Here is a 19,080-nt window from a genome sequence, read left to right as displayed (position 1 = left end):
TTGTTGAATATCTCCCCCTTTCTGTTCTCATCAGGATTCACTGAACAACAACAGCAGTCTGTCCCCAAAGAAAGGAAGCTGGCAGGACTCTTTACGCAAGACCTCACAGGGTAAACACATGATTAATTATCTGCGACAAATTTGGATATGGACTATGAATATCTTTTTTTTCATAGGTCTACTGCTTGTGATACCTCACAAAAGATGCTTCTTATTTTGCCTGATAAAATATTGTCAGATCTTTCAAGAAGTTATTAGAGTGAATCGGATGTTGCTGTAATTGTGATGCTACATGAGTTTTTATGCCGTGGCCAGACGCATTTGTCCCATTCTTGTGAATGTGATACCTCAAGAACACCTGGAGGGAGTATATTTTTTAATTTGGCACAAAGGTTCACATGGGCTCAATGATGAACTGATTAGATTTTGGTCATTAAAGGTCAAGGTCACTGTGACCTTGTGTCTGTCTCATTCTCATGAACACTCTGTACATTTCTGTAAATCTGGCACAAATGTCCACTTGTACTCAAGAATGAAGTGATTAAAATGTGGTAATCGAAGGTCAAAGTTCAAGGTCACTAAGACCTCACAAAACATGTTTTTGGGCATAACTCAGGAATTCATACACTATTATGACAGTATTTCACGCAAAAGTCTATTAGGATAAAATGATAAAGTGATGACATTTTATATCCAAAAGGTCAAAGTTCATCTCCACTGTGACATCGTTCTGTTCTATAAAAACACTTTTCTGGCCATTATTTAATGCAGTAACACAGGAACAGAAGGCGAGACAGATACCGACTTGGGTGCCCATCTTAAAACTGTGTTGACTGTATCGACGTCCTGTGTTGCTAGGATGTGCTAGCTGCATGTGTCTAAAGGTTTCACACTTTAGAGTATGTAGCTTCTTTGCAGCAACATCCATATTTGAAGCATTGACAACCATCATGGCTGCATATGAGTCTGGACAGACATGGATGTAAACTGTAACTGAAACTTGACTGGTCTGCAGAGGCATACAACCACAGGGCAGTAAATCTAGTTTAAAAGAAGCTCAGCTATTATAAATGATCCTTTACAAACTGCAGACATTACACAGAGTTACAAAATAAATATCCTCTCAACCTCCAGGTCGTCTGTCTCCAACCCACTCATGCCTGGAGGATGGTAGCCATGTGACAGGCCAATGCCCAGTCTCTCCAGTTTCCCAGGCACCAGGGTCTCAGAGCAAAGGTACTCCACCAAAACAGGCAGGGGAGGGAGGGAACCCCCAATCCCCTCACAGGCCCCTCCTCTGCGACATGGAGGGCAACAGGCGGGAGAGGCCCGAATACGGTAACGAGAAGGCCAGCCAAGCAAGCTTAGAGCCCATTCCATTATCATCAGTGTCGTGTAGTGCCGTGACGTGAAATGAAGTGATGTGATGTGACTTTGACTTGTTCAATAGTATTTGTTGTTCAGCAAAACACTGTCATGTTGATTCTTACAAACCCCATCTAGGGAACAAGATTAGTGTGTTTCTAATTAAGAAGCGTTTGCTGAACTTTTTCATCACACAACCTCTATACTGATTATGAACTTAAAGAAATACTGCATCTTCTAAATGATCATTTGCATATCAATTACTCGCCCTGGTTTAAATTGAATTCATGAAGAATAAAGTTTTTCTCACATCCCTCCACAGTGAACTGCAGTATAACCAAAGTGTCATTTATCCAGTCTTATGCTCAGTACATCCCAAACACATGCATTTTTGCTAAAAAAAAACCTTAGTATTAAAAACACTTCCACAGAAACAGTCTTGAACTCTGCTTACTGGATAAATAAGACTTGGATTATACTGCATGAGTTGTGAAAGAGATTGAAAACAGATGCTTGATGGTCCCCAGTGACTTTAATTCTTGAAGAATGTTAGCCTTTTTTGGATTTGTTCACCGTTGAGTCTTGCAAGAAAAACCAAAGCTTTCTTCACAAATTCAGTGTTACACAGTGTGAGTAATTGATATAAAAATTATCATTTTGTGGGTGAATTATTCCTTTGAGAAAAACTTCTCTTCATTTATTATTATTTATGCTCTTTCTTTTTATCTTACTGTATTTAATTGTCCAAATTACTTTTGCCTCCAAAACTCTTATGACCTGTCTTCTTTTTTTTGCACTCTCTACATCATGTTCTTCATAATCCTCTGTGTCATCCTGTATTTTGATTCTTTCATGGCTTTTCTTGTTTCTCTACTTTTTTTTTTTTAAATCTTCACAGGCTCATTTGGTCAACACAAGTCCCATCCTTGCTCTGGTGATGAACCAAAAGCAGACCCTTCAATTCAGACAACCAGAGTACCTTCTGTAGACGAGCACTCCCAGTGTTCGGACACAGAGGTGGACCACGACCTCAACAGCGACCACAACCACAAACACTCAAACAGGCGTGCCACCGACACTTACACGATCACCAGTGAGTCAGGTGTGGAGCCAGAGAACGACCTAGACCCAGATGCAACCAGTCGCTGCTTGTCATCCACTGCACCCATGGGAGCCAACGACGGTGCTGATACACCTTTGTCTGATGAGGAGCTGGAAAAGGACTTTGAGGTGGAGTTCATGTGTAAGGAGACCTACGATATGGTGTGTAAGGAGAATCCATCGTCATACGTGGAATTCCCCTCCATTGAACCAGCCTCCTTCTCCAGCTACGTGTCCTCCAGCCGCTCAGATGCTCTTGACCAGTCTAACAGTTCAGATGCAGCAGTTTCGGCCATGGAGGGAGCAGCTAACGACTCCACCTCTCCATCCTCAGACCCAGGGATAGCAGATATGAACCAGCAGGGTTACATGACTTCAGACCAGGATAAGGACCTAAGCTCTCCAGGCTCTGACTCTGACATTGAAGGCGAGCTGGAGGCAGCGTTTGCCTGTGGAGGTCCTGTGGTCTCCAACATGATCTCCTCTATCTCAGAGACAGAGCTTGACCTGACCAGTGATGACAGCAGCAGTGGGCGCTCATCTCACCTCACCAATTCCATTGAGGAGGCCAGCTCGCCTACATCAGACCAGGAACTGGACCCAGATACAGAGTTAGAGCAGGACAGTGGCATCGTGGGACTAAAAGCATCTCTACTTTTGGGCCAGCCTGACCCAATCAAAGAAGGGTCTCCTCTTCCTTCTCCCTCACCTTTACCCTCACCCACTATTGCTACGCCTTCCCCTGTTGACTCACCCATATTACCTCCTGAATCCTATGATGATGGTCAAGCTCTGATGGGGCTGCAGAATGTGGACGATGAGCTGTCCTTCGAGCACCAGGCCGACCCAGATGAGACTCTGCCTCCAGCCCAACAATGTGAAGACAGCCTGTCCAGACAGATGGTGCTGCAGATAGAACCAGACCACAGTCTGGAGAGCTTCAAACGCTCCTTCTACCTGCCAGTAGGACCCAGGCTAATGCCCAGTGCAGATGAATATGATGGAACCAGTGAGGGAGACTCAGAATCAGAAAGTGAGGACGAGCTGAGCGAGAACTCTGACTCACCCTGGCTGCTCAGCAACCTGGTCAACAGGATGATCTCAGAAGGCTCGTACCCAATCAGTTGCCCCGAGGACTGCTTCAAGAGGAAGGTGTCTGTGTCAGACACCATCTCACCATCCTCAGACATTGGAGATGGAGATGGATTCAATGATGAGGACCAAGAGAAGAAAGCAGGGATGGTGGGAACAGAAGAAGAAGAAGAGAAGGAAGGTGAAGGGTACAGAAAGAATATGATGCAGCCAGGAGATAGGATGAAGAGTGTGGAGTCTTCAAAAGAAGGTCCCAGTCTGTATTTGAACAACCCTACTGGTGATACCATAGCCCCTCTGATCTTGGAGCACTGTGCAAACAATGGGAGGGGAACCACAGATTTCAACTCCTTGTATACCACTAAAGACTCTGAGAAGAACTTCACAGACAATCCATCTAAGAACACCAGGAGACAGGAGGAAGATGAAGAGCCCAATAATGACTTGACGATGCTGGAGGGGAGGAAAGATATGGACTCACCAAGCCTCAGTGAGAGTGTGGTCAGCGACAAGGACGAAGGACGAGAGACTGAGCCCAGGCCAACGAGCCGTTCCTCTGCTTCTCTTGAGCGTATCACTGAGGTTAAACACAGCCTGACATTGGACATACCCACCACCCAGACTAACCGCTGCTTCAGTCTCACCTACTCCACAGACAATGACGAAGAGGAGGATGACGGAGACTCTTACCCATTCCTGGGTGGCCTGAGGAAGCACTCCTACAGGGGTAGTGACTTAGAGCTTGACAGTTCACCACCCATTGATGCCAGTGTGCAAGACCATTCCTTAACTGACCATGACCTTCCACTGTGTGAGAAAGATCTGGCTCTGAGACAGCCGAATGAAGATGATGGACTGGCCTATGACTCCATGAAGTATACGCTAGTGGTGGATGAAAATACTACGCTGGAACTCGTCAGCCTCAGAAGGTATGCTCTGACAATGAGATGTGTGAAAGCTAAGAATGAAATGGAGTATGTGTGTTCAGATTGAGCAGAACAAATGGATGATTATTTTCATTATATTCCTGTAAGAGGTAATATTGTGAAAAATGTCTTTCAAATGTTTTAATTAAACACTACCTTCTATAGGGTGTGCCTTCTCATGGTAAATCAAGCAGTCTTACTGCGTCTATGAATGTCTAGCCCCAAATTGAGATTTGAAACTGACAGACCTTGTCCTCTCAGGTGCACCTCTGTTCTAAGTGATGACAGTGAGCTCTCCACGCTTTGTGATGAGGAGCCTTTGGGGACAGGAGAGGAGGGCTATGGTCATGATGATGATGATGAGGTGAGGCCAGAACTTCTCAGCTCTTCCGAGGACTCCTCCCCTGAGGCTGACCTCCCGTTCTCCAAGAAGTTCCTCAATGTGTTCGTCAACAGCACTTCCCGCTCCTCCAGTAAGTTCCACACAAGGCTATTCAGACACTGTGGAAGCAGGGTGGGGGTTTGTGGCACAACTTTGCCTACTTCCAAGGGGCATGGAGAGAGAAAAGAAGTCTAAAGAAATCAAAACTCAAGCAACACTTGTAGCATAAGAACAGCTTTATTGTAAGGCCAAAGTGCTTCAGCTTGTGACCTTCACCAGGGTCATCCATGATGAAGGCCACATGCCGAAATGCATTTGTCTTACAATAAAGCTGTTCTTTATGGTACAAGTGTTTCTTGAGTTCTGTCCATACATCCCTCTGGAAAACTCTCAGATATGAACTTGCAATCAAAGATGTAATATTTAGAAATGAAGGGAATAGTTTGACAGTTTGGGACAGGTTGAAAAGTTAGATGAGAAAATCTACAACTCTTGTATATGTCGAGTAAATATGAAACTACAGTCGGGAGATGGTTAGCTTAGCATACAGACTTATAGCAGAGGAAAACCGCCATCTTGGTTTTGTCTAAAGGTTAGTACCTCTAAAGCTTACTCATTACCACATTATATATGCTTGTTTAATTCGAAGTAGTTCAGCACAGAAAAAACCAAAGCCCTGTAAAACCTAAACTTTCAGTAGTCAGATTTTATTTACCTTTGGACAGAAGTGGGCTGGCTGTTTTCCCTATTGGGACAAGTTTGCCTTTAGGGCGGGTGTAGGCAACTTGCAGCTCCGGAGCCACGTGAGGCTCTTTAGTCCCTCTCCAGTGGCTCCTTGTGGCTTTACCAAAAATGTAAAGTGTAAAGTGTATTATGGAAATTAATAGTGGGTATCTTTTAAATTTTTAATTGTAATTTGTCATTATTGGAAGTCAAATGTGATTCTGATATTGTCCAGTTGGAAAAAAAATGTGTAGCCTATACACCAAGTTTAAAAAAACAAAAAACAAAACTAAAATATGTGTCATACATCTACAGCCTGGTGCTTTTTCCTTTAAATTTTATAGAACCTCAATAACAGTGGCTGGTCTTGAGTCTCCTGAGCAAGACTCCAAATCTGAAGAAGGAAAATTCTCAGAGGAAAATAGAGAATTTAGTAGTGATGGACAGATTTTTTTGCTTTCACCACCAATGCTGCACAGTTAAAGTACCAAATAATCAGAAATAACCCACTGCTGGGTATCCACCTTGTGGTAAAACATTAATTGCACCAGAGGACAATATTTTATTATATTACAGTAAAGGTTGCAGACCCCTGCTTCAGGGTTTTCTGCCAGAAAGCCTTTTCTTAATTTAGCTTTGGAAAATGATCATGGTTTAAAGCCCTGAAGGCAAACTTCTTCCTGTGTCTGGTTGTTATGCTAAGCTAAGCTAACCTCCCCCTGACTGTGGATTTATATGTAGGGTACACACATGAAAGTAGTATTGATTCTGTCATCTTAATCTTAACACGAAAGTGAATCAGTGTATTTCCCAAAATTTGGAACTATTCTTTTAACTGAAGCCAGTGTAAGTTATACACCATACAGGTTATGGCCCAGCAGCATTATTGCTAAATTGTCCACTCGGGGTCCTTCGATTGATGATACTACACCGGGGTTTAACTCATCACTGTCAATATGATACATTAACATGTGATCTAAATTTGGCAGGGAGCCCACACAAGACCTGTGGGAGGGCTCTGCTTCCCAGTACATCCATCATCAATCAGTGCTCATGCTTCAAGATTCATATCCCTAATGAAGGGTCATTTGCATAATGAAAGGCTCATTACAAAGGCTTTCGTTGCCATTTCTTTTTTACAAATCCAATTAGCTTCCATTTAGACTTCCTCACGTAAAGTTTACTTGAAATTGTTCTCCCAACAAGTAACAGGTTAGAGAAAAAATAATTCAGAGTATTTCATTTTGGACATTTAGCCTTCAGTTTTATTTGGAAAAGGTAGTATTCAGGGTCTAACCAGTGTCTGTTGTCACATAGGCACAGAGTCCTTTGGACTTTTCTCCTGTACCATCAATGGAGAGGAGAGGGACCAGACACACAGGGCAGTCTACAGGTAAGACAATCTACAGCACCCTCATTTTTGATAATGGGACATCAGTGGGAGCAAAGTGAATCACAGCAAAAGGCAAATTTCCTAATAAAAAATTACAAAATTGAGCAGTTGCTTTCATTGATTGTAGAAACAGTACGGTGGAATGAATTGTGAATGCCATTAGCTTTAATTTTCAAATTACCATTCTGTGTCCGGGAGAGAAAGTCCTTGTGTGGGTAAACAAAACAATATTTCTTCGAGGTTTCACTAATTATGTTATTGAGAAGGGCAGATGTCCAAGCTACAGCTGGGCTCAAGAGCTGCAGGGAGACCAGTAATAATCACATCAACCACCACCTGTGTCTGTGCTTGTGTGTATACAAGAGGGAGAGAGAAAGCTACATGCGTCTCCCTTGTATACACGTACATGCCGTGCATGTATAATTATGTATTTGCTTCACCACAGTCCTCTTTCACTAAGTGCTTCCCCACATTTAGAGCTCTTTGTCTCCCTCCGCCCTCCCCACTGTCTTTCGCTGTCAGCTGCTATCACTCCTCTCTCTGTTTCCCAATGGGAGTCACCTGAAACCCAAACAGATGCTTCTTGATCACATTAGCTCCAGTCTATAGGATGCCTGGCAGCAGGGATACCATGTAAGGACAAAATGTTTAACAGAGCTCTCTTTTCGTCCTCCCCCTCTCTGCTGCTCTCTGCAGGTTCATTCCCAGACATGCAGACGAGCTGGAGTTGGATGTGGATGATCCTTTATATGTGGAGGAAGAAGAGGATGACTACTGGTACCGAGGCTACAACATGCGGACTGGGGAGAGGGGTATTTTTCCTGCCTTCTACGCCCATGAGGTCATTGGTCAGTCTAAGGAGTTGTTGGGTGAGTTGAGAAATGCATCCACTGTTTTTTCCTCTGTCTCGCTGTGAAGGTCAAAAGAGTCACATGTTCTGTATGTGTGTGTCCACCTTGCACCCTGTAGGAATGAAACGAAATCCAGCCTGGATTGAGACTTTCAGCGTTCAGTTTTTGGGGTCTGTTGAGGTACCTTATCACCAAGGCAACGGTATTCTCTGTGCTGCCATGCAGAAGGTAAGCTTATTGTAAACACAGAAAAAAGACACAAGCATGTGTGTTACACTGCGTGCACCATTAAAACATGTTTGTCTGTCAGATCGCGATATCGAGGAAACGGACGGTACACGTGCGACCTCCTTCTCTGTGTGAACTGGAGATTAGCTTGCAAGGAGTGAAACTGATCATGAGCCTGGAGGATGAATATGACACCCTCGATGAGGTATGGCCGAACGAATACATGAATCAGTACATTCAGAGTCATCCATCTCTATTTTGAGGAATAATCTTGCCTTGATTTGACTTTGTTCTTTCTTCTTTTCTGTCTCTGTGTCTCTCTCCATCTTTAGTATGACAGATGTAGTCACTTCTTCCAGATGAAGAACATTTCGTTCTGTGGATGCCATCCGAGGAACAACTGGTAAATACACACATTGGCTTTCTGTCCTGGTGTCACCAGTGTATAGTTGAATATCCAACTGATTTCATCATATTGTTTTCTTCTCTCTGTAGCTACTTTGGCTTCATCACCAAGCACCCGATGCTGAACAGATTTGCTTGCCACGTGTTTGTATCCCAGGAGTCCATGCGACCTGTAGCAGAGTGTGTTGGGTGAGTCCAAATCACATTATCATATCAATTACTCTTTATCGAACATATACCAAGGAACAGTAATGACTTTACATCTCTTTTGTGTTTATGTGAGTTTGTTTAATTTGATATATTTACTCCACCTAAACTGTAAATGCACTTTAAAGAAACTGTGTAGGCTTTAGTGGCATCTAGTGGTGAGGATTGCAGATTGCAACTAGCTGAAAATTCTCCCATGTGCCAAGCATGAACTCACAGTTAAGATTCCTTCCGGTGTTCACTGTTCAGGAGTTTTTTCTCGTTTTTATCCACAGAGGTCTCCTCCTCTCCAAAACAAACAGGCCCGGTGATTAAAACCACTAAAAATATGTCCCTCTGACGCTGTTTGGCTTGTCTCAGATGGCCCCCTAGCGCAGCACCTGCTAAAGTCTGCTCACCTTTTTTCTCTGATAACATAAGATCCAGACATTCAGAGGCCAGTTTTTTTCCAGTTGCTGTTTGGCTTGTCACTGAGGGGCTGCTAACTATAATGGCCGACATGAAGTGTAAATAACACTATCTAGAGCCAGTATTAGCTTTATCCGTTCTGGGAGACTGTAGAAACATGGCGGCGCAACATGGGGAACTTTTTGGACGAGGAAATGCTCCCCATGTAGATATAAATTGTTATTTTAAGGTAACGAAAACACGATCAGTCTTATTGTCAGATGATTATACATTAAAGACTATGCTATATTATATTTCATATGCCAGTATGTCCCTCTAAATCCCACACACTGCACCTCTAATTGTCAGAATGCTGAAAATTCTGACAGTGATCGAAGTTTAATATAAGAATTATAGCCTTAGATGTGTGCATGTGTAGAAGGTTAAATAATGATCACAGGTTTAGTCATGACGGATTCAGCCTTACTGGGTTTGAATAATTAAAGATACAGATAGTTCACTGTCTCTGGATGGAGCGAGGGCAGGCAGCAGAGCATGGGATTGGTGGAACTGTTTAATCTTACCCTCATGTGATTCAGTGAGAAGTGGTATAGTGGTTCTATATATTTGCACTACAATTATTTTGATTAAGCATTCCTCATGTTGGCACCAACCAGCCGTTTCTTAGTAAACAGTCAGAGCATGACTGTGTAAAATCTGTTACTACAAGAAGGATTACTGTTAAAGGCTGTCCTCTGATAGCTGGCAGGTCGATCTTTAATCATCTGTCTGTCTTTTCCACAGACGAGCCTTCCAGGAGTACTACCAGGAGCATCTGGAGTACGCCTGCCCCACTGAGGACATCTACCTGGAGTAAGAAGTGTTGCCATGACAACCAACTTCTTTCTCTGCAGCTTGTGTATGTTCATCGAGTTTGCCACCAGAGGGAGCTGTCAGTGGGGTTTTCTCTCCATTGTAAAATACTCTTCTGTGTCCCACCAACACTGGGATCTTCATTTCTACAGTATGCTAGGCATTTGACTGATTTCATCCATCACTCTCTCTTTTTTTGTTTCCATCATCCCGATGGAATCGATTGCCTGTTTCTTTTATCTTTTTCTATGATATAAAACTAAGACGCTGAGCACCTGTTTATTTCAAGGTTCCTCTTTTGAAATGAAAACAATATACCTACTACTGCTGTTTCACTTTTCAATGCATGGCTAGTAGGGTTACTGCACACAGACACACCAAGAAATACACATATCCAAGTGAATGGCAAGCAGCTCAACAATCAGTACGGGAATGGCGTGGAATCAAGAGGTCGGCATTTAATTAACTGTAAATATGTATTTGTTCAATATTGACAAACTGCTAATTTGATTTCTACTGATGGTGACATTGGAGCAAAGTAGAGAGAGTACAGTGAACTGTCCTTGGTCCGAGCTTATCCCTGTGTCGCGTACAAGACGTAGTGTGTGTTGTAAATACATGTATAGAAAGTAGACATACAGGCGCCTCATCCAGACTAATTAAGAAACACTCACAGTTGAGACTGACGGAGGCGGGGGGGTTGTTTTGTTGTGGGTATTAATGGCTCACTCTGACAGGAATAACTGCAGGTGTAAGAGCTTTTAGAGTTGTAATGATCTTTGAATGTCATCAGCCCCGCAGACATTTGATTCAGTTTGGATTAGGTGCAAGTTAAGTGTCAGCACATTTGGATGATATGACAGAACCATTTTACTTTTGTCCTGTCCTCAAAGTTGCACTGCTTGCTGACCTTCACCGTGGCGAGCTTTCATGGGAAATCACTCAACTGTTACAATTGCAGATCATAGATCACTGTATGCTTTGCTATGATTGATGTGACTTTCAGGTCTAAGAAAGCAAAGGCCCTCTGAAAAGCCATATTCTCACACCTCCGACTGTTTAACTCTGGTTGTCAGTGACATCCTAGTCTCCGTTTTCTTTTGACTTGGCAGTTTCAATGAGGGAAAAGGAAAGACTAGACTGACCGGTAGCCACGTCAGTGCGAGCGTCCTGCTAACACTTGGTCCTGGTATCACAATGTAATCAAACCTTTAATAAAGCATTAGAAGGGAGGTTTTATAGTTATGTAAATGGTTAGACTTTGATCTTGTTTTTTAAGTTAGACAGATAAAAGTGATGGCCACATTTACTTATTGCTCTTAGTCTGGTCAAGGGTTGAAGTATCATTCACACATCAAACGATAACCAACTCTGGGGTTGTTGTAACATACCACAGCTTACAGTCTAGCACCTTAAATAGGGGAGGGGGTATATTTAAAAAGTGATGCACTCACTACAGTCACCGGAAATTTCAGGCTTTACCACCCCCAACCATCTCCATTGTTCTTTCAGACACTGTTGAGCATCTTGTTGTGCTGCTTTCAGTCACAGTCCACCAGAACAAACACCTCAGTTCACTGTTGATATGGCAGGAGGGAGGTAGGGTGTTATCTACATATGTATCGCTGTCAGTTAGATCATGTATATACAATAGCGAATCTAAGATAGTGCTGTGTCCTTTATGTTGAGTATGTTATGAAATGAAATTAATATGTACATTAATTAAAAATAAATAAAAAAATAAAGATCACAACCAGACAAAAACCCCTTAAAGAAAACAAAAACACGTAAATATCTGTGATCTGCAATAATTTTATTTCAGTGTCTTATGTTTCTACACACGATGTTAACTCAGTATCTGTCACACAAGTGGCACTCGGGTTCCTGCCAACTCCATTAATCTCTACAGACAGGCTTCAGCAGCACATTTAGGGCACATTTGTGAGATGTGACATCATTAGTGTGACACACCCACCAGACTACTGACCAATCCGCTGTTAGAGCTGAATAGTGACTGAGTCAGGCGCCACTGGAAAACTATTATTGCGTCTTGCCGATTATAGTAATAGCCTTTGAGCTCCAACAGTGTGACTCATCTCTGATCTGTATCTATTTGCTTCTGATTATGTTTTTCTATCTTGTTACAGCCTAGTTAAAACCCTTCTTTCCACACAGCTACACAAAGACAAACTCTGAGGATGAGCTAGTCCCATATAGCCGCTGAGACATACATTAACAGTTAAACCAAACTTTTATTACATTAACAAGACTCTTCACTGTATACCTAGAGCAAAACAGTATGTGACAGAACAAACATATCCTATCTTGTATCTTTAAAAACAAGGACTTGTAAAATTAATTAAAATTCCAGGGAAAAACAACAAAAAAATTGACAAAAAAATCACTCTGCCTTGTCATGGGTTTGGTCTTATGAATAAAATATATGCTTGATGTCCGAAACCTTTAATGTTGTCTTTATTGTTCACATCCACTCTTGACTATTTGTGTGATTAAAATGTGTGCAAAAATATTTTCACATAAAATCCATACATTTATTCAAAATTTTATGAATAGAAGAATGTTGAGGTGAACATTAAATATTAAATCATTGAATAATGAAATAGTCAGGAAAAATACAGTATATTTTTATACATTAATTCTAAATGTAGTCAACATTAAGAAAATCATCTCCTCACTGAGGAAACAGATTGTTTTGATTGTTACTCTTCAGTATGAACGGTAATTAAATTCTAGCTGTCCACAAGCAAGTAGCGATGCATGACAATACCAGCATCACATCTTGTGCATTCATGGAGAAATCTTGAGGCAAAAATCAGTGCAGTACCTCCAGCCTCTCCCACACTGTCATCATCAGCAGTTGTGAGAACTCGTCCCATCAACACCTGCAGCAGCTGGGTTTGGGGCTACACTGAGGATTGCAGCAAGGCTCCAGGTCCGGGTCTATTCCTTTTGATATCTGACTCTCTCCGAACACCATGGTGGCTTCAAACTGCTCCTTGATTTTCTTGATCCTTTCCACCAAAGCTTGGAGGTCAGGTTTTCCAAACAGGGGGAGGGGGTAGTGCTCCGAGGGGTCGGCCTCCAGGTCAAAAAGAAGAGGGGGGTCGTGGGCCTTGAGGACTGCGAACACTGGGCAGTCTTGGTCCGGGGTAGTGCCGCTGTGGGTGGCACCTTATGCACAAACATGGACAAGAAAGAGTCAAAACCATTTCAGTTCTGACTGTGATTATGCTTCTTGACTTTGAATTAATGCCTGCCCAGATCCATTTTTTGACGTAACCAGATTATATTCAGATGGATTTTAGAAAGTCTGGACAGCACAAAAAACACATGAAATGCAACTTTTGCAAACTGGATCGAAACATTTTGGGCGTGGTTTGAAATGTGATTCCAATCAGATATCAACAGATGCGTGTCAGTCTAGAAAATCTCGCAGCTGTAATTGAAATTTGAAGTGTCTTTTGCATCACTCGCAACATGACACATGACGACAATGTCAAATCCAGAGTGACGGAAGTGCTGAGCACACCTCATGCTGCCAGTTGCACAGCACTATTGAGAACAATATGGAAAGCAACAGTGTATGGACAGAAGCCAAAATAAATTGTCTGCTGGGGCAAAGAGGACTTCAGCACAGCGAAACAATGGACCTCTATTTCTCATGCTTCCGTGTTGGAAAGCCACCTTACCAGCGTAGCTACATAGTTACAACAACCCATGCAGATAGTTTGACAATGTATGAACACATAAATCAGATCTGATCACTTTCAGATAACAGTGTGGAAGTCTGTCTTACAGATCTTATCTGAGAAACAAATCTGATTTGCCTGCAGGCTGCACGTAGCCTAATTGTGTCTATGAACCCTGCTGTACCTCGTGTATAGAAGTGGGCCTTGTACTTCCCCAGCCTGAGAGCAAACAGGCCGTACATCTCACTGGGATCTGTGGGGTAGAACATCATCGTCTCCCTCTTACTCTGCAGAAAAAGGATCAGAGATAAAAATGAACACGTCAGCTTGGTTTCCACATTTTAATTCTCTAGAGAGTGTGAGGTGCGATGCAAATACCTTTCCTTTGTTGACAAGCATTTCTGTCATATCGACTCCATCCAGCATCACCTGAGGCAGTTTGGCTCCTGCCAGACTTGCTATGGTTGGGAGGATATCTAGAGTGCTGGCCATCTCATGGGTCACACCTGCAGAGATGCATAGAGAAGAGCAAGCAGCAGCAATAACTAAAAGGATATGTGCAGATGAGTTTGCAGTCATTACATAATGGCATTTATTGTCATAATGTAGTTAAAGGAGACCAGTATGGCCTGGAATGTATGAAATCAGTGTGAAGACTTGTGATACGCTTCTGAAAATTGTCAGTAAAGCTTACTACACGTGACTGAAATATGCAAAACCACAAGTATGGTCTTCAACAAAGAGCTCTGTGTGGAAAACTGTGGTTCAGTGCAACAGAAACATTTTTATCTATAGAAATATAACTCAGTCTAAACTTGTGGTGCAGATGACTGAAGTGTCCTGACCTGGTTTAATGGTCCCTGGCCAATAGGCGATGGCTGGCTCTCTCATGCCTCCCTCATATGTTGTGCCTTTACCACATTTCAGAGGGCCTGCGTTACCTCCACGCGACATACGCATCAGCTCAGGCCTACACGCAGAGACAGGAATAACAGATCAATACATGCAATATCATAAGACAGCAATAAATGAAACATAAAAGAGGGCACAGATATAATGCAACCTTTGAACGGTGGAAAAACACACTACTGTACCACAGCTGTGGAGAGTATGAAAGTAACTACAAAAACAAAACAGGCCACATTCATGTAAAACAAACCAGGAGCAAAAACCAACCCGTTGTCTGAAGTGAAGAAGATGAGTGTGTTGTTAATCACTCCTGTTTTCTCCAGGGTTGTCAGCAGGTCTCCTATTGTGTTGTCAAACTCAAGCAGAGCATCGCCAAATGGGCCCCTTACAGAGCGCCCAGCTGCACCTGGACCTGCGTACTGGGGGTAGTGGGTGTGCTGTAGGAGGAAGTAGAAGACGGTGTTTAGTCTCACTGCACTAAGTTACTATATTCCTATATTACATTCCTGAGACAATATTGCACATTTCTGCAGAAACTGCCACCTCTAAAATCTACACACTTCTTTCATTTTAATTCAGATACACTGTGCATATTTTTCTTTGTTTTATTTTTCCTATTTTTATCATGACTTTATTATATTCTATATATATGTCTCTTCATTTTGGCAATACTTTATATATAATTTCCTTTTGTCTAACTATGTTTATGTTATGCAAAAAACACCAAAGCAAATTCCTTGTATGTGAAAATCTATAAACTGGATTCTGATTCTATATAATCTATTTACATAGGGTTGAAAACACTGTGGACTACGCATTTTTAAAAAAAATGCATTTAACTGGCCAGGAGAGAGCTCTTATTCTGCACTGACTGTAAGAGAGGTACACTATCTGTGTAGATAGACTGTTCTTGTTACTTACATGTGAAGGATAGTACAGGAAGAAAGGCTGTTTTTTCTTGGCTGATGTGGTGATGAAACTGGTTGCAAAATCACTGTAAGCCCTTTCCAGATCCAGGAAGTTGACTGGTTGCTGCTTGATGACCTCATTGTGCATTAGTGGGACAGTTACAGTACCAACATCACACAATCCAAAACACTTAATATCTGGAGGGAAGCAGGTCAGGTTCCTACAGGGGCCCTGGGAAAGAAACAAGAAGACAGAAGAATAGATATTAAAATAAATATTGCGAAGAAGAAATTACATGATGCCTATTTTTAACGAATACCATCACATATTACACCCATCTAAATTCAATTGCACTGACCATGTCATGGGAGTAGGGGATCCCCAGGTAGTGGTCAAACCCCTGCCTCGTTGGAAGAAACGTCCCATTGGCCCCAACACCTAAGTGCCACTTCCCTACGGCAGCAGTGGCGTAGCCAACAGGTTTCAACACTTCAGCAATGGTGGTCTCATTCAGAGGAAGACCACCTATAGAGCCTGGGTACAACACTCCTGGGTATACACCTGAGCGGGTCTGATAGCGTCCTGTCAACAACGATGCCCTGGAAAACCACCGAAACAAAGCAAGGCTGTTACTTAAGTCAGGAAGGAAGGACTGGAGAGTATGAGATGTGTAGACAAAAGGGTTGGGTTATGCAAGATGTGGCTAAAAGAATCTAAAACAAGTAATAAAACTGTCGTTGGTAACTTTTCTAAAATGACTTTTTGTCATTACTGATAAAACTGTCGCTATATCCACACACAGACAGATAATTTGAATTGCTTCTGATGCTATTACCGCATGAGGATGGAAACAACCAAATCCAAGCCAAGGAGTCTTTAACCCACCTGTCAGTAATGTCAATCACTGCTCGTGAACTGGGGTCAGACTGTCAAACAGCAGCAGCACTGATCAAATATAAATCAAGATTCTGTCACTACGTTGCCTGTTTCTCGCCTCAAATGTTTTCAGAAACGTATTTTAGTGTACTGTTTAGCTGCACAATGAGAAAGTTGGGCGACAGTGGGGGGTGCTTGATAATTAACATTTTACAGCTACAACGGTACATCCGTCTATCTATTTTCATCCGCTTATCTGAGGCTGGGTCGCCAGGGCAGCAGGCCAAGCAAAGCAGCAACGCTTTCCAGCTCCTCCTAGGGGACCCCAAGAAGTCCCCAGGCCAGATGTGATATGTAATTCCTCCAGTGTGTTCTTGGTCTACCTCAGGGCCTCCTACCAGTGGGATGTGTCGGAACACCTCTAACGTCATCCTCATCCTTGATCAGAAGCCTCAACTGACCCCTTTTGACCTGAAGGAGCAGCGGCTCTACTCTGAGCTCCCTCCGGATGTCTAGGCTTCTTACCCCATCTCTAAACGGTACACTAAAATATATCTTAAAAATGTATTGGGGCGTTGGTGGCTTAGTGGGTAGAGCAGGCGCCCCATGTACAAGGCTGTTGCCACAGGGGCCTGGGTTCGACTCCAGCCTGTGGCCATTTCCTGCATGTCACTCCCCTTCTCTCTCCCCCTTCACCCTCGTCTGTCCTGTTGATTAAAGGCTAAAATGCCCAAAAAAGTCTTTCAAAAAAAAAAAAAATGTATTTATAAATATATTTCTGAAAATGTTTGAGATGAGAACTAGGCAATGCAGTAACAGAATCTTGACAGGACTGACAGCTGTGTTAGAGACTCCTCGCCTCTGATTGGTTGTTTGCATGGTAGATTCTGCCAGATGCCACAATAGGAGGATGGGAGACATGATCTTTTCAGCCGATCTGTCTGTTATAATACTGTGTATATGTAGTGATAGTTTCAGAAAACATGTCACAAAGTTGTTTTCATAAAAGTTACAAACTGTAACTTTAATTCACAAATTAATCCATCCATTTATCTTTTTCGACAGGGAGATATTCTCCATTTTGAGCAAGGTGTTATCACGCCAAGTGAGACTGTGAATTAAGGATGTGGATGATGGATGGAAACGGTGCAGAATACGCACAGCAAAGGAACAAAAGTTTATCCATACAATGACTTTCCACAGCAGTGCTCCTTTTCCAGGGTGCAGTATATAGTGGAAGTGACAAGGCACTGCTATAAAAATGTAAATGTGCAACAATGCTGGATAAGTGTGTCGTTCAGTTTATGACTCTCAATTCCATTCTCATTCACTGTGTTCAAAATCTGTTAAACAAAACAGTCCTGAGGTCAATCAAATAACATGACAGTTCCTTTTTTGATCGCTGCATATAGTTGTTTTTGTGCATCAAGAATGACATTTAAGTCTTGTTTCCTCATTTCTCTCTGAAGCAACAGGATCTGTTTTCAGGTCCTTTTTCCAGTGTACTGTCTAAAGCTGAATGTTACAATGCTGTAATAAATTGAAGATATCAGTGTAAGCCACATTATGAAACACAGCAGAGTTGTTATCAAATCGTGACACCGTCTGCTTATTTTAAATTGCACCTCTATATAACACACACATACACACACACACACACACACACACACCCTGAATGAACTAGGCTGGATTTATAGTGTGTGTGCTAAACAGCAGTGACTTTATATTAACCACTTTATCTTCATCTCCTATTGTGTAATAATCTCAATGAGGCTCACATTTCTGGTGATATAGTTTAATGCTTCAAACAGTTATTGCAGTATTAATATAAGAGAGCAGAATCCATTCGTTAGATCCTGGGAAAGATGCACAGTAAAAGATGTGTAGAAAGAAGAAATCCTTGCAGGTCAGATGCATTTCACACACTAAATGCTACTTTTACTCCTCTGTCTGCTCTTAGACAGATGATTATGGGGTGCAACCACTTGCTGTAAGGTATATTTAACCTTCAGGAGCATCATTACAAAGTCAGAGAGGGTGAAGCGTAACATTAAGGGACTTAACTGGACTCTAACATTATCAAAACGTGTGGGCACAGATTTAAAAAATGATTTGTTTGTGCAGCAGTGATAAGCTCTGATTCTCCCTCTCACACAGCATCAGTCCTGCATGAATCACAGACAGTGCAGTTACCTGGATGGGGTGCACACAGGGCTGGTGCAGTAGAAATCTGTAAACCGGAGTCCTCCCGCTGCCAGGCGGTCCAGGTTTGGAGTGAGTGAACTGGGATGTCCATAACAGCCAAGGTCTCCGAAACCTAAATCATCTGCGAAAAGGAGGACGAAATTGGGCGGTGAAGCCGAGCAGGTGCAGAAAAGAAAAATGCAGAAGAAGAAGAAGAAGAGGCTGGTGTCCATCCTGAGCCGTCTTGCATCTGACTGAAGTTCCGGAAGAATCCGCTAAAGCCTGCAGGGAGGAACCAAAACAAAACGTCACGTGTTTACTTGCGGAAACTGTCGCGTACAGTTAACGTCACGCGCGACTAGGAAATGTAGTCCACCGGAGCAGCCTACATGGTGCAGGTCAACTTATTTCATTTTTTAAATGGGGGAAATTGTGCTTCTTCTTTTTTTTTAAATCATTTTTGAATGAGGACCAAGTTTGACTCTGTCCTCACTTCTCCATATGAAGGTAGGTATTAACATTGTCCAACATTTAACTGATGCTTCACATGAGTTTGTAT

General features: G+C 42.4%; 2 protein-coding genes across 5 annotated transcripts in view; one reads left to right on the top strand and one right to left on the bottom strand.

Annotated features, from left to right (window-relative positions):
* Positions 1–12,393, top strand: part of mapk8ip2 (mitogen-activated protein kinase 8 interacting protein 2) — a 40,023-nt gene extending 27,630 nt beyond the window's left edge. For 3 of the 4 annotated variants that reach the window (XM_033634909.2, XM_078167971.1, XM_078167973.1), the window contains 11 exons: positions 35–110; positions 1,135–1,338; positions 2,264–4,487; positions 4,746–4,957; positions 6,907–6,982; positions 7,679–7,851; positions 7,952–8,061; positions 8,144–8,266; positions 8,394–8,464; positions 8,557–8,655; positions 9,865–12,393. In XM_033634909.2, the coding sequence (XP_033490800.1) occupies positions 35–110; positions 1,135–1,338; positions 2,264–4,487; positions 4,746–4,957; positions 6,907–6,982; positions 7,679–7,851; positions 7,952–8,061; positions 8,144–8,266; positions 8,394–8,464; positions 8,557–8,655; positions 9,865–9,937 (3,441 nt within the window). In that variant the 3' untranslated portion in view covers positions 9,938–12,393. The remainder of the gene's footprint in view (positions 1–34; positions 111–1,134; positions 1,339–2,263; positions 4,488–4,745; positions 4,958–6,906; positions 6,983–7,678; positions 7,852–7,951; positions 8,062–8,143; positions 8,267–8,393; positions 8,465–8,556; positions 8,656–9,864) is intronic. The other variant, XM_078167972.1, reaches the window with a different exon arrangement.
* On the bottom strand, positions 11,529–18,799 carry arsa (arylsulfatase A). Its single transcript, XM_033634911.2, has 8 exons — positions 18,531–18,799; positions 15,820–16,060; positions 15,474–15,692; positions 14,820–14,989; positions 14,489–14,613; positions 14,022–14,149; positions 13,828–13,930; positions 11,529–13,125 (listed from the first exon to the last, which is right to left on the bottom strand). The coding sequence occupies exons 1-8, from the start codon at positions 18,752–18,754 to the stop codon at positions 12,830–12,832; spliced, it is 1,506 nt and encodes a 501-aa protein (XP_033490802.1). The 5' UTR covers positions 18,755–18,799; the 3' UTR covers positions 11,529–12,829.
* Positions 18,800–19,080: the final 281 nt, after the last annotated feature.

The sequence above is a fragment of the Epinephelus lanceolatus genome, chromosome 5, assembly GCF_041903045.1.
Source record: "Epinephelus lanceolatus isolate andai-2023 chromosome 5, ASM4190304v1, whole genome shotgun sequence".
Taxonomy (NCBI): Eukaryota; Metazoa; Chordata; class Actinopteri; order Perciformes; family Serranidae; genus Epinephelus; species Epinephelus lanceolatus.
The sequence above is the reverse complement of the archived record's forward strand: the minus strand, read 5'-3'. Positions and strand labels throughout refer to the sequence as shown.